This window comes from Cherax quadricarinatus, chromosome 45 (assembly GCF_038502225.1).
Source record: "Cherax quadricarinatus isolate ZL_2023a chromosome 45, ASM3850222v1, whole genome shotgun sequence".
Taxonomy (NCBI): domain Eukaryota; kingdom Metazoa; phylum Arthropoda; class Malacostraca; order Decapoda; family Parastacidae; genus Cherax; species Cherax quadricarinatus.
In genome coordinates this window covers 25,453,825-25,467,443 of record NC_091336.1, presented here as the reverse complement: position 1 = coordinate 25,467,443, position 13,619 = coordinate 25,453,825, and the positions used below count along the sequence as shown (strand labels likewise).

The following is a 13,619-nucleotide window of genomic DNA, read 5'->3' as shown; positions in this document are numbered from 1 at the left end:
TTATTTATGTTGTTCTTTTTCCCATTGTATTTCTGTCAATGTATTTTGTATTAAAATAAAGTCTACGTAGAATATAGAATATAGAGGGTGGTAAGAGAAGAAAAATTAAAGCAGCTCCGAAGAGAACCTCGAGTTTTCCCTGAAGTAAGTTTATTCTTTTATGTATATATATATATATATATATATATATATATATATATATATATATATATATATATATATATATATATATATATATATATATATATATATATATATATATATAGAAGGGTGCTTTATATATATAACACCCCTCCTTCAGAGTATATAATGATTATCAGCCCTACATACAGTTATATTTTCCCGTACTTTCTGTCCATAGCTGACATTGAAGGGATCCACACGACACATTTTTATTTGTGTCTGAGGGATTTTTTCCACCGGTTTCTATATTTAAAATAATGAATTACTTTGCTTTAACGAAAGGTTTTTTTGCCACATTCGACCTACTTAGATTAAAATGCTTTTGTGTAGTACCACAATAGCAAAATAAATGAGCTAATAAACTTTTTTTTACGGAAAATAAGAGGGGAATGTTGAAAGTTTATGATCTCTTATTAAAAAAGTAATGGAAAGCACTCAAGAACAGTTTCGCTTTATCATGGAGAACTGGCGCTTGTTGGCACCCTACTGAGGCTCTTGTTGGCACCCTACTGGAGCTTTGGTTTGCACCCCACTGAGGCTCTTATTGGCACCCTACTGAGGCTCTTGCTGGCACCCTACTGAGGCTCTTGTTGACACCCTACTGGAGCTTTTGTTTGTAACCTACTGAGGCTCTTATTGACACCCTACTGAAGCTCTTATTGGCACATTACTGAGGCTCTTGTTGGCACCCTACTGGTTTACTTGTTGCAACCATACTTGAGGTTTTGTTCACACCCTGCTGGGTCTCTTGTTGGCACCCGACTGGTTTACTTATTGCCACCCTACTGGAGCTTTTGTTTGTACCTTGCTGTGGCTCTTGTTGGCACCCAACTGGTTTACTTGTTGCCACCCTACTGAAGCTTTTGTTAGTACCTTACTGTGGCTCTTGTTGGCACCCTACTGAGGCTCTTGTTGGCACCCTACTGAGGCTTATTTTGGCACCCTATTGAGGCTCTTGTTGGCACTCTACTGGGTCTCTTGTGTGCACCCTACTGTGGCTCTTGTTGGCACCGTACTGAGGCTCTTGTTGGCACCCTACTGAGGCTCTTGTTGGCACCATAATGGGGCTCTTGTTGGCATCCTACTGGGGCTCTTGTTGGTCCCCAACTGGAGCTCTTGTTGACACACTAATGGGGCACATGTTTTTCCTCAGCTTAGGCTCTTGTTGGCACCCTGCTGGGGCTCTTGTTGTTATTCAACTGGGGCTCTTGTTGACACCTTGCTAGGACTCTTGTTGGCACCTTACTGAGGGTTTTGTTGGCACCCTACTGGGGCTCTTTTTGGCACCCTACTGGGGCTCTTGTTGGCATCTTACTGGGGCACTTACTGTCACTCGACTGTGACGCTTGTTGTTCCCCAAATGAGGCTCTTGTTGGCAACCTACTGGGGCTCTTGTTTTCACCCTACTGGAGCTCTTGCTGGTCCCCAGCTAAGGCTCTTGTTAACACACTACTGGGGCACTTGTTGGGCCCTAGCAGAGGCTCTCTTTGGTACCCTACTGGGGCTTTTGTTGGCACCCTATAGAGGCACTAGTTGGTCCCCAACTGGGACACTTGTTAGTACCGAACTGGGGCACTTGTTAGTACCCACCTGGGCACTTGTTGGCACGTAACTGGGACACAACTGGCACAGTACTGTGTAATACATAATGTGGTTATCCTTTTCATTTGAGATTCTTTGGTAAAATTGTAATAAATGTTGATCAGTGAAAAAGGAGAAATATTGGAAATTATGATTATTATTATTTTTTCTGTCAGTCGGAAGTGCTAAACTCGTAAGGGGCAGGATCAGCAAGGTCGGCAGAGTACGCAGCATCAGCACCGTTAGAAGCATCAGCAATGTCACCACTAGTACATGTTGGGATCTGGAGTTTCTGGAGAGAGTTCCGGGGGTCAACGCCCCCGCGGCCCGGTCTGTGACCAGGCCTCCTTAGGTCAGTGTCCCAGGATGCGACCCACACCAGTCGACTAACACCCAGGTACCCATTTTACTGATGGGGAACATAGACAACAGGTTGAAAGAAACAGGTGGAAAGAAACACGTCCAATGTTTCTACTCTGGCAGGGAATCGAACCCAGGCCCTCACCGTGTGAAGCGAGAGCGTTAACCACCAGGCCACCAGAGCCTGATTCGTTTTATGATTCGTTTTATGTAGGCATCTGTGGTGATGGCTTCAGCGGCAGCAGTGGAGACTTCAGCAGTGGAAACTTCAGCAGTAGAGACTTCAGCAGTGGAGACTTCAGCAGTGGAGACTTCAGCAGTGGAGACTTCAGCAGTGGAGACTTCAATAGCACTTTGCAAACCATAGCCATAAACTTAACCAAGTCAAAGGTGAAAAACTTCAGGAAATGTTGACGGAAGTGAAAATTACTTACTAGTCTGGTCGAACAAGTTGAATGGAGGATTTGCATTTAATTCTGGCAAAATTGCTTAGACAACACCAACGCAAAAAAGGTGACCAAGTTTCGGAAGGGAAGTGGGGAGGAGGATATTGAGAAGTTTATATCTTTGCATTTGAATCACAAATTGCAGGTATTTCAGTGATATTCACCCAGGAGTATATTCTTGATAGCTGATAACCCACAGAGTCATGTGCCACATTTACAGTACAGAAAACACTGGCATCCCTTAAACTCAAATAGAATAAACGACTCTTACATTCACGAGCTCCACAGAGACAGACATACATATACTCACACACACGCACACACACACACACACATACACACACATACACACACACACACACACACACACACACACACACACACACACACACACACACACACACACACACACACACACACACACACACACACACACACACACACACACACACACAAATTAAAATCTAGACCAGTGTCACTGACATGTATTGTAAGGACATGGAGAAGATTATCAGGAAAAAAGTGGTAGATCACCTAGTAAGAAGTGGACTCATACATGACAACCAGCTCGGCTTCAGGGATGGGAAATCCTGTGTCACAAACCTACTGGAGTTCTACGACAAGGTAACAGGAGTGAGAAGGATGGGTAGACTATATCGCACACGAGATTGATGCAAAAGCTAGAGGAGCAGGCAGACATAGCAGGAAAAGCACTGCAATGGATCAGTGAAAACTTGGCATGAGGGAAAGAGCGAGTGATATGATGGTGCGTGAGGATGAATCGGAATGGGTGCATGTGTCGAGTGGAGTTCCCCAAGGGTCAGTCTTAGTGCTGGTGCTACTTCTTGTAGACGTGAATGACATCACAGAAGGGATAAAGCCAGAGGTGTCCCTGTTCGAAGACGACGTGAAACTGAGGAGACTACAAGCGATCGATAACCAGGAAAGGCTTCAAAGGGATCTGGACAATATACAAGCCTAGTTCGACAAATAGCTCCTGAAGTTTAACCCAACTAAGTGCAAAGATATGAAGCTTGTGAAAGGACAAAGAAGACCGCAGACGGAGTACAGACCAGGGAGGGGGCAAAGGCTACAAATCTCACTCAAAGAGAAGCATCTTGGGGTGAACATTACACAAAGCATCTCTCCTGTGGCAGACATCAGCCAAATAACTGCTGCATCATAAGAGCGTCTGGTAAACCTAGGAATAGTGTTTCGACATCTACACTGTACACCATGTAAGTCAGGCCCATCCTGGAGTACGCAGCACTAGTACAGAACCCATACCTGGATAAACAGGCCAAGAAATTAGAGAAAGTGCAAAAGTTTGCAACAAGGGTATGTCCTATGAGGAGAGGTTAGGAAACTTAATCTGATGACACTGGAAGACAGGAGGGCTAGGTAGGATATGTTAACAACGTACAAAATACTGTGATGAATTCACAGGGTAAACAGAGGCAGAATGTTCCAGAGATGGGTCACATGAACAAGAGGGGGCAACTGGAATTTGAAAACTCAGGTGAGGCATAGGGATGTGAAAAAGCATTTCTACAGCCTTAGAGTTGTCAGGAAATGGAACAATCTGGAGAGCGATGTAGTAGAGGTGGGATCATACATAGTTTTAGGAAGAGGTACGATAAGGGTCTTGGAGCAGGGAGAGAGTGGACCAAGTAGTGACCAACGAAGAGGCGAAGCCAGGAGCTGTGAGAGTCGACCCCTGCAGCCACATATAGGTGAGTACACATACAAACATACACGTACAACAAACACCCATATAAAACACACACACAAGCGCGCTCGTGCAGCACAAACACAGGAGGCATTCACGACCTTATACACGGCATATGTAACGCCCATCTTGGAGAGTGCAGAGCCAATATACAACATCCTTCTGGTAAACTATGTAAAGAAGCTGTAAAAAATTGCATAAATTTGCAACGAAGCTAATTCTAATGATGAAGAGTATGAACTATGAGGAGAAGCTAGAGGAGCTAACCCTGACGATACTAGAAGACAGAAGGACCAGAGTTGATATGATTACGACGTTCAGTTACTGAGAGGAAGTTGCAGTGTGGACAGGTAGTCTGTTTAAGCGTCGAATCTCAGGTGCACAGGGATGTTAGGAAATATATCTTTAGCTTTAGAATGGTCAAGAAGTGGGACGACCTAGACATCGAAGTGCTAAAGGCAGAATCAATATATACTTTTATAAACAGGTATAATAGGGCTCACGCAGCTAAAAGAGAAAGTGAAACCAATAGCAACTAGCAGAGAAGAAAGGACAAGACTTTCGAATCGACCTATGCAACTACAATTAGGTGAATACACTAAATACATATTGTATACAGAACAATGAGTGGGGACACAAACTGTGGTAATTACATGTAGGAGGACCAACGATGTTACCGCATAGCTGGTTATACCACTTCTGTGATATAAACATGCCACTTTCGTTGCATGTTTATGTCACAGAAGAGATGCATACATTCTTATATAGTATACATATTAATATATACTTCAATGTCACGAGCATCAATGTACTCCTCTTCTAGCTCGTAGGAAGTGGCTTGTGGAGTTAGTAAATATTAATCAATAATACTCCAACAACTCACCGATAATGTAAGTGATAACGAGGAAAATCTCCATATATCCAAAGAGGTAAAGAGGCTCGGATATTCTTAAGATAAATCTTCACTAATGTACCCAATAAATAATCCTAGACTCGTTTTGTAAACACATTTGCAGTTTTAGTGCACTCTACCGGGTCGCGGGCGTGTGCACCCTGCTTCCGGAGTCTTATCAATTCTTCCACTTCTCTTACTAAGTTTTCTATCCCAGTATTTGTCTCACTGGAAAACTGAGTTCGCCAAAATTTTCACTGAGTTACTTTGCTTTCAAGAAATCCCAACAAGTAATATATTGTTTACTTGCAATAAACATTAGCATTTCTTTATCAAATACTTTTTTAAAGAGAAAATGCACTCATTTTAATTACTAATGTGAGGAATAAATACGCAAACACGGCAGAAGAAGAGGCAAGCATTTTGTATAGGGAGAGAATGGGAAGACCTTTACCCCACGGCTTTCACGAGCACACTGAGGAGTGTATGTACCAAGCCGACATTTTACGAGCAAGCCTTGGCTACCCAGCACTCTGTTGATGATGTTGGTGAGGGTGGTGTTGGTGCTAGTGCAAGTGGTGGTGATGGTGCTGCTGCTGTTGGTGCCTTTTGTGTTATTGCTGTTGTTTGTGTTGGTGCGAGTGGTGGTGATGATGGCGCCACTGTTGATGCTCTTTGTATTATTGCTGTTGTTGGTGCGAGTGACGGCGCTGCTGTTACTGTGTTGTTGCTGTTGTTGGTGCTTCTTTTGTTGGTGATGGTGTTGCTGCTGATAATGGTGAAGATGGTGTTGCTGTTTGTGCTGATAGTGATGTTGTTGGTGGTGACTGTATTGTTGGTGCTGCTTTTGTTGGTGATGGTGTTGCTGTTTGTGCTGATAGTGATGTTGTTGGTGCTGACTGTATTGTTGGTGCTGCTTTTGTTGGTGATGGTGTTGCTGTTTGTGCTGATAGTGATGTTGTTGGTGCTGACTGTATTGTTGGTGCTGCTTTTGTTGTTTATGCTGCTAGTGCTGTTTTGTGTATCATACTTTCCCTTCTGGAAAACGAAGAAATTAGTATATAAAACTGAAAAAAATTAACAAAGCTTTAAATTACATCATATACACTATTCAACTTTTGTTTTAAAATTACAATGAACATGATAAGCTAGATACTATAAAAACCTATAAAAATACACTATAAATTAGAAAAAAATAAAAAATATATGTACTTAAAAATATAAATTACCCAATGAATGATATGTATAAGAAATAAACATCTGTTTGCGAGTAATGAAACTTAAAGTAATAAAGTAAGTTCATAAAAATACGAGATAATCACGACAAAAACTTTATTAGGGTAAGAGAATATACAAGTAGTATATGACGTCTAAGTACCATACTAACAAAATTCCCACATCCCTCTATTTCGAGTTTCGACCGGTCGGTCGGAACGGAACTCGGACGTAAGTCAGAGATTTATTTATGATGGGGTCCACCTCGAGTGAAAATTATAATTATTTTTGTAAAGTTTTAGGGAATAAAATATCGTTTAAGTTAGTTTCTATGGTAGATTGCTACTTCATTGCCCCTGATATATTCTGTATATACAAAAATGACAAAACTAATTCCAAGTATTTATATCTGTATAGATATCAAACCATGTAATATTAAGATAAGAAATAAAACAGAATCCTTTCAAATTTTTTTTATAGTTATTTTCTGATACTTTCTAAAAAAATGTAAAAATCATATTTATTTTCTCAACAAGATTCGCATAACACTACTCATGTTTCCATAGGCCTACTACGTTACCTATATTACTTGGTAGATAAGATAAATAGGCAACATTTAGGCAACTTTATTCCGAAATGTTTCGCCTACACAGTAGGCTTCTTCAGTCGAGTACAGAAAGTAGGCGGGAGCAGTAGAGATGTGAAGACGATGTAATCAGTCCATCACCCTTGAAGTCGTAGATTTGAGGTTATCAGTCCCTCAGCCTGGAGAAGTTTTGTTCCAAAGTCTGTTCTAGACTTTGGAACATAACTTCAAGGGTGATGGACTGATTACATCGTCTTCACATCTCTACTGCTTCTGCCTACTTTCTGTACTCGACTGAAGAAGCCTACTGTGTAGGCGAAACATTTCGGAATAAAGTTGCCTAAATGTCTTATCTACCAACCTGTCGGTATTGTTTACCATTTGATAATCACCTTTATTACTTAATATTAAACACTTCTACAATAAATTTTAAAATATCTCTATTTAACAAAACATCTCTGGGTTTAAAAAAACCATTAGGAGTCCTGATATTACAAGATCACCTTAATTTTATTTTATTTATACATTGGCCGTTTCCCACCCTAAAAAAGGAAGCACTGTCACCATCACTCACTCCATCTCTGTCTTGCCAAAGGAGTGCCGATACTACAGTTCAAAAACTGCAGTTTATCTCCACTCCTGAGTCAGGCACTGTACTTCCCACCTCCAGGACTCAAGTCCGTCTGACAGGTTTCCTGGTTAGCCGGACACACACACACACACACACACACACACACACACACACACACACACACACACACACACACACACACACACACACACACACACACACACACGCGCACACACACACACACACACACACACACACACACGCACACACACACGCATACACACACAAAAACACATAGGAAGGGAGAGAGAATATAGGGCTGGAAAGGACGGCAGGCAAACAGAAAGAACATAAAAGGGAAGGATGGATGGCAGTAGAGAAAGCATCGACTCCTCTTAATTATTTTTTCTTTGATTGCAGTTTTTCTTCTCGTATGATCTCTGCCAGCAGGTAGAAGGCCTGAAAATATAATACTTTAAAATAGACACCCGCTTACAAACATACAAATGAAAGTATAATGTATTATTTATCGATACCAACAATATGGAGTTAAGACACACACACACACACACTCACACACATACACACACACACACACACACACACACACACACAAACACTAACACACTAGCACACAGCCCACCCTTTCCCCCACAAAACGAAGAGGCGAGGATATTGGAGATGGTTGGGATGAGAAAGATGCATAGGCAGAAAGATTCAGAGCACAATGTAACGAGAATGGGGAAAAATTATGCGAGTTTTACAACTCAGTGGAGAAGAAGATATCTACAGATATAAAAAGGTAGGTGTCACTTGCTGTTACTGCTGAGGTAAAGATTCAGAGCCTGGCAGATGAACTGGAAGTGCTGAAACGAAATATAGAAGTGAGGACTAATAGAAGCAAGATGTTGGGTGCCGGAACATCAGTAGACACAGAGGGGGCTGAAGGAGGGGAAGGAGCAAAGAATCCCTTTGAGGAAATCATATCAAGCCAATTTTGAACCACCAGGTGGTTATCATGTAGTTAGTTGTCGCGGTGGATCAGGGAGATAAGATGTTTTCTAACTGTAGTTTTAAAAGTGATGAATGTGTCTGCAGTTCTAGAGTTTTCAGGTAGGGTGTTCCTGATTTTAGGTCTTTTGAAATACATTGAATTTTTGTAAAGGTTTAGTCGAACACGGGGAATGGATGTGTGGGAGACACGGGAAATATCTAAGGAGATACTTAAATTGAACCCAGAGATATGGAGGGAAACCAAATGGGACGAGTAGATCGAGAGGTCGCTTATTATTCACAGGCTCAATGAGACAGAAGGGAAGACCTATGAGAAAGGAAGACAGGAGAGGTAAAAGAGGTTGATAGCATCATTGCGGTAACATTAGAGGGCATGATCCAACTGACAAATTTTCAGAGACTAGGGCGGTACTCAAGGGAAAAGAACCGCCCAATCAAATTGACATTCATAACAGAAATGGTTCAAAACAAGATCCTGCAGAGGAAACCACGATTAAGGGGTTATTCAAAATACCAGCGAGTGTACCTAGACCATGACAGAACACAAAAAGAATGGGAACAACTGAGAGGGTAAGGTGGCAGAGGCAGTAAGGAAAGACAGAGCAGGTATTGACAGACACCAGAGTGCAGCCAGGAGGGGGTAAGGGGACAACAAACACAACTATCCACAGAACTACCCCACAAGATTCCCTCTACTCCTACGAACCCACACCAACAAAACACAATAACCAAAAACAAGGAACACTCAAGGCCCACAGCCCCCCTTAGCACTCGTAGCACCATAGTGAAAGCCTACCATAATATCCAAATTTGTCTACCACACCCTCAGCCTGCACCAACCCCTCCTACCCCTGGAATTCAGTTCTGGAAAGGAAACTGATGGAATAACAAATATGAGTGACAAGTGGCAGAAAAAAATCTTAGGGGCATCCCTGAAAATCGTAGCACTCACAAAGACAAAGCTCACAGGGGTGATAACAGATGTGATCTTCCCATTTGGATATCAGATCCTGAGGATCTGGATATCAGATCCTGCTCATTAAAATCCATTGAAATTTGAGGAGATGGGATGCCTAGACAGGGGTGAAGTGGATGACTACATTTTAGGAACAATTCAGATCAAGAGTCCAAAAGTGATGTACAACCCACCAGCAAACAGCAGGAGACCAAGACAATACGATGAGAGCAACAGAAATATGGTGGCCACCCTAGCCAAGGGGGAGAGAAGGCCCCACTTAAGCAGGGTAAAGTTACTCACCATGGGGGAATTTCAACCATAAGGAGACTGGGAAAATCTGGCGCCACATGGTGAACCAGAGACATGGAAAGTCAAGATGCTGGAGGTGGTGCTGGATAGCTTCATGTACCAGTATGTTAGGGACACAAACCAGAGAAAGAGAGATGATGATGAACCATCAAGGCTGGATCTCATATTCAGTTGAGCAGTTAGGACATAGAAGAAATCACACACGAAAGACCCCTAGGTGCTAGCAATCACATTTTACTGAGTTTCAAACGCATAATTGAGTTAACAATAAAATAAAAAAGCAAGAAAAGGACGGGAGAAGCCAAACTTCTCAAAAGGGGACTACACATGTGTGTGGCAATTCCTGTAAGAGATACAGTGGGTAAGAAAGCTAGAGGGGAAGACAAACGAAATAGTGGAACACATGACTATAAAGTGCAGGGAGTCAGAGAAGTTGGTACCAAGGGGCAACTGAAACAAATGGGAATACCAGACTAAGCCTATGGTTTGCTCGGAGGTGTGTAGAGGTCAAATTCAACTGTGCCAGAGTGAAGAAAAAAATACAGAAGCCAAAGTATTCAGGAAAACAGGGAGATGAACCGAACAACCACAAAGTTGTTATACAGCCACAACTGATGAAAAACAGTCAAGAAAGAGGTAATCAGGCTGAGGAAGGAAGGACTGGACTCACAGGAAGCGACCATGAAGGATATGAGGAGCTCACCTCAAGGTTCAGTGAGGTATTCAGAGTGAAGACAGTTTTCCTGTAAACTGAAATACGGTGCACCAGAAAGTGCTGGTCACACTGCACACAACCCAGGAGGAGGAGGTGAAGAAACTGCTAGCTTAACTAGATACATCGAAGGCGATGGGTCCAGACATCTCTTTATGGGTCCTGAGAGAGGGAGCAGATGCACTGTGTGTGCCACTAACAGGAATCTTCAAAAAATCTATTGAAACTAAGCAACTGCCTGTGGTGTGAACGATTGGAAACTTAGTCAAAATTTTAGGGAAAGGAGACCAACAGGCAGCATTAAACTACAGACTTGTATCGCATAAATGTATAATATGTAAAGTTATGGACATTATCATGAGATAAGTAGTGGAGCACATAGAAAGGAACTGGCTCATTCATGACAACCAGCAAGGATTCGGGAAGGGAAATCCTGCACCACAAACGTACTGGAGTTATACGATAAAGTAACAGAAGACAGGAGAGAGAGGAATGGGTAGACTGCATCTTTTGGGACTGTAAGAAGGCTTTCGATACAGTACCACACAAGAAACCGGTTGAAAAGCTAGAGGAGCAGGCAGGAATAGCAGCGAAAGTACTACAGTGGTTCAGGGAACACCTGGCAGAAATTAAACATGTGTTGCTACGTGATGAGGTGTCTGGGTAGGTGCTTGTGTCGAATGGGGTTCCACAAGGGTCAGTCCTAGGCCCAGTGCTGATTCTAATGCATGTGAATGACATAACAGAAGGGATAGATTCAGAGGTGTCCCTGTTAGCAGACTATGTGAAACTAACGAGGAGAATATAGGTGGCCGAGGATCAGGTAAGCAAACATGGAGATCTGGACAGATTGCAAGCTTCATCCGACTTAGGATGCAAAGCTCAAAGAAAAGGATCTTCGGATGAGCATCATAACGAGCACATCTTATGTGTAAATCAGTCAAATAACTGCTGCAGCATATGGGCGCCTGACAAACCTGAGCATAGCATTTCAACATCTAAGTAACGAGCCATTTAAATAACTGAACAGAGTGTACATCAGGCCCATATTGTAGTATGAAGCGCCAATATGGAACCCACACCCAGTCAAATACGTCAAGAAAATATTGAAAGTGCAATGGTTTACAACAAGACTAGTCCCGAAGCAGAAGGGTGTGTTCTACAAGGAAAGGTTAAGGGAAATCATCCTGATGACACTGGAGGACAGGTGGGATAGGTTAGACATGATAACTACATTTAAAATACTAAAAGGTATTGATAAGGTGGTTAGAGACTAAATGTTTCAGAGATGAGACACAGCAGCAAAGGGTAACAGCTGGATGTTGAAAAGTCGGCTGAGTCACAGGGATGTTAGGAAGTATTTCTTCAGTCAGAACTGGAACAATCTGGAGAGTGATGTAGTGGAGGTAGAACTCATACAGAGCCTCAAGAATAGAGGGAGACCAGGAGCTATGAAGCGACCCCAGCAACTATAAATAGTGAATACAAATAGGTGAGTACACACACACATGCACACACACACACACACACACTCACACACACACACACACACACACACACACACACACACACACACACACACACACACACACACACACACACACACACACACACACTCACACACATACCCACCCTGTCCACCTCTTCCGGGGAGGCGACGGAGTAGGTAACCCTGATATAGGGACAAGGTTCTTCCCTCCTGACCACAAAGTAGCAGCCAGGCATCGCTACCACACCAACCCTGGAAGCCGCCTCATTTATCAGCCTCTGTGTGTCCTCCAGCCCCAATACCTGCAGCAGCACATGGTAAAAGTATATTCCTTACACAGGTTTAGGAGCATGTAGGAAAGGCTGGTTCTTCAAGGGAGAGTCCTATCCTGACCCAGGGAATGTTTCTAGAGGTGAGGATAGTGGTAGATGGTTGAGATAATGGCAGTTGGAGGGAATCGTGGTAGATAATTAGGGTAGTGCTAGGTGGTTGGGCTAGTGGTAGGCGATGGGAATACTTACAGGTGAAACCAGTACATTTTTCATAACGGGTATTTCTCTAGGTTCAGTTCTGTAGAAAGTCCTAGCTAACAACAGGGCCTTCTCAACAAATTCCCTGGGATATCTCAGTTTCGTGGTTAAGTTAACCATCTTATTGAATTTATCTACTAGATCTATATTTCAACGAACTGGTCGAATGCCACCAAGGCAGGGTGCAATGAAAAGAAAAACGAAAGTTTTTTTTTTTCATAATTTAGTAATTTATACAGGAGAAGGGAACACAGGCGGGAGAGATACATGATAATGTACATCTGGAGAATCCTAGAGGGATTAGTACCAAACTTGCACACGAAAATCACTCACTATGATAGCAAAAGACTCGGTAGGAGATGAAGCATTCCCCCAATGAAAAGCAGGGGCGCCACGGGTACACTGAGAGACAACACATTAAGTGTCCGGGGCCCAAGACTGTTCAACTGCCTCCCAGCTTACATAAGGGGGATTACCGATAGACCCTTGGCTGTCTTCAAGAAGGCACTGGACAGGCACCTAAAGCCAGTACCTGACCAGCAGGGCTGTGGTTCGTACGTCAGCTTACTTGAGGCCAGCAGTAACAGCCTGGTTGATCAGACCCTGATCCACTACGAAGCCTGGTCTCAGACAGGGCCGCGGGGGTGTTGACCCCCGAAACCCTCTCAAGGTAAACTCCAGGTGGTTAATGTGTTATAAGGGCTGTCTTGTGATTTGTGTGTATCAGGATGCGTTATGAATTTTATTCCTAAATAATACATTTTGAGAATTGACTAACCTGCGAGGTGCTTTTCCGCAGCCTTCTGCATAACATCACGCTTTTTGCGGTACTCTTCACGTAAGCTGTACACGTGATTCAGGTATCCCTGGTGGCCCCACTTATTCAGCAACTCACTTACTACCACCTGCAGGAGTAGGAAGTAGTGGAGATTAAATGAAACAAAAATATGATAGTAGCTTAAGAGTATGGATGAATGAAGGAATGTGTTAGGAAAACGAAGGAGAGAAAAAACTGAGAATGGAAAAGAGAGGGAGAGAGAAATT

At 42.7% G+C, this 13,619-nt stretch overlaps 2 protein-coding genes across 2 annotated transcripts in view; both read right to left on the bottom strand.

Moving 5' to 3' along the window:
* The window catches only part of LOC138854006 (uncharacterized), a 66,451-nt gene extending 60,249 nt beyond the window's left edge, over positions 1 to 6,202 (bottom strand). Inside the window, exon 1 of the mRNA XM_070094369.1 lies at positions 5,183 to 6,202. Within this exon, the coding sequence (XP_069950470.1) occupies positions 5,183 to 5,216 (34 nt within the window). The 5' untranslated portion in view covers positions 5,217 to 6,202. The remainder of the gene's footprint in view (positions 1 to 5,182) is intronic.
* A 1,071-nt stretch (positions 6,203 to 7,273) lies between these two features.
* LOC138853983 (kynurenine/alpha-aminoadipate aminotransferase, mitochondrial-like) overlaps positions 7,274 to 13,619 on the bottom strand; it is a 37,744-nt gene continuing 31,398 nt past the window's right edge. The window contains exons 7-9 of the mRNA XM_070094234.1: positions 13,354 to 13,480; positions 12,189 to 12,376; positions 7,274 to 8,022 (exon numbers count right to left, since the gene is read on the bottom strand). Of these exons, the coding sequence (XP_069950335.1) occupies positions 7,963 to 8,022; positions 12,189 to 12,376; positions 13,354 to 13,480 (375 nt within the window). The 3' untranslated portion in view covers positions 7,274 to 7,962. The remainder of the gene's footprint in view (positions 8,023 to 12,188; positions 12,377 to 13,353; positions 13,481 to 13,619) is intronic.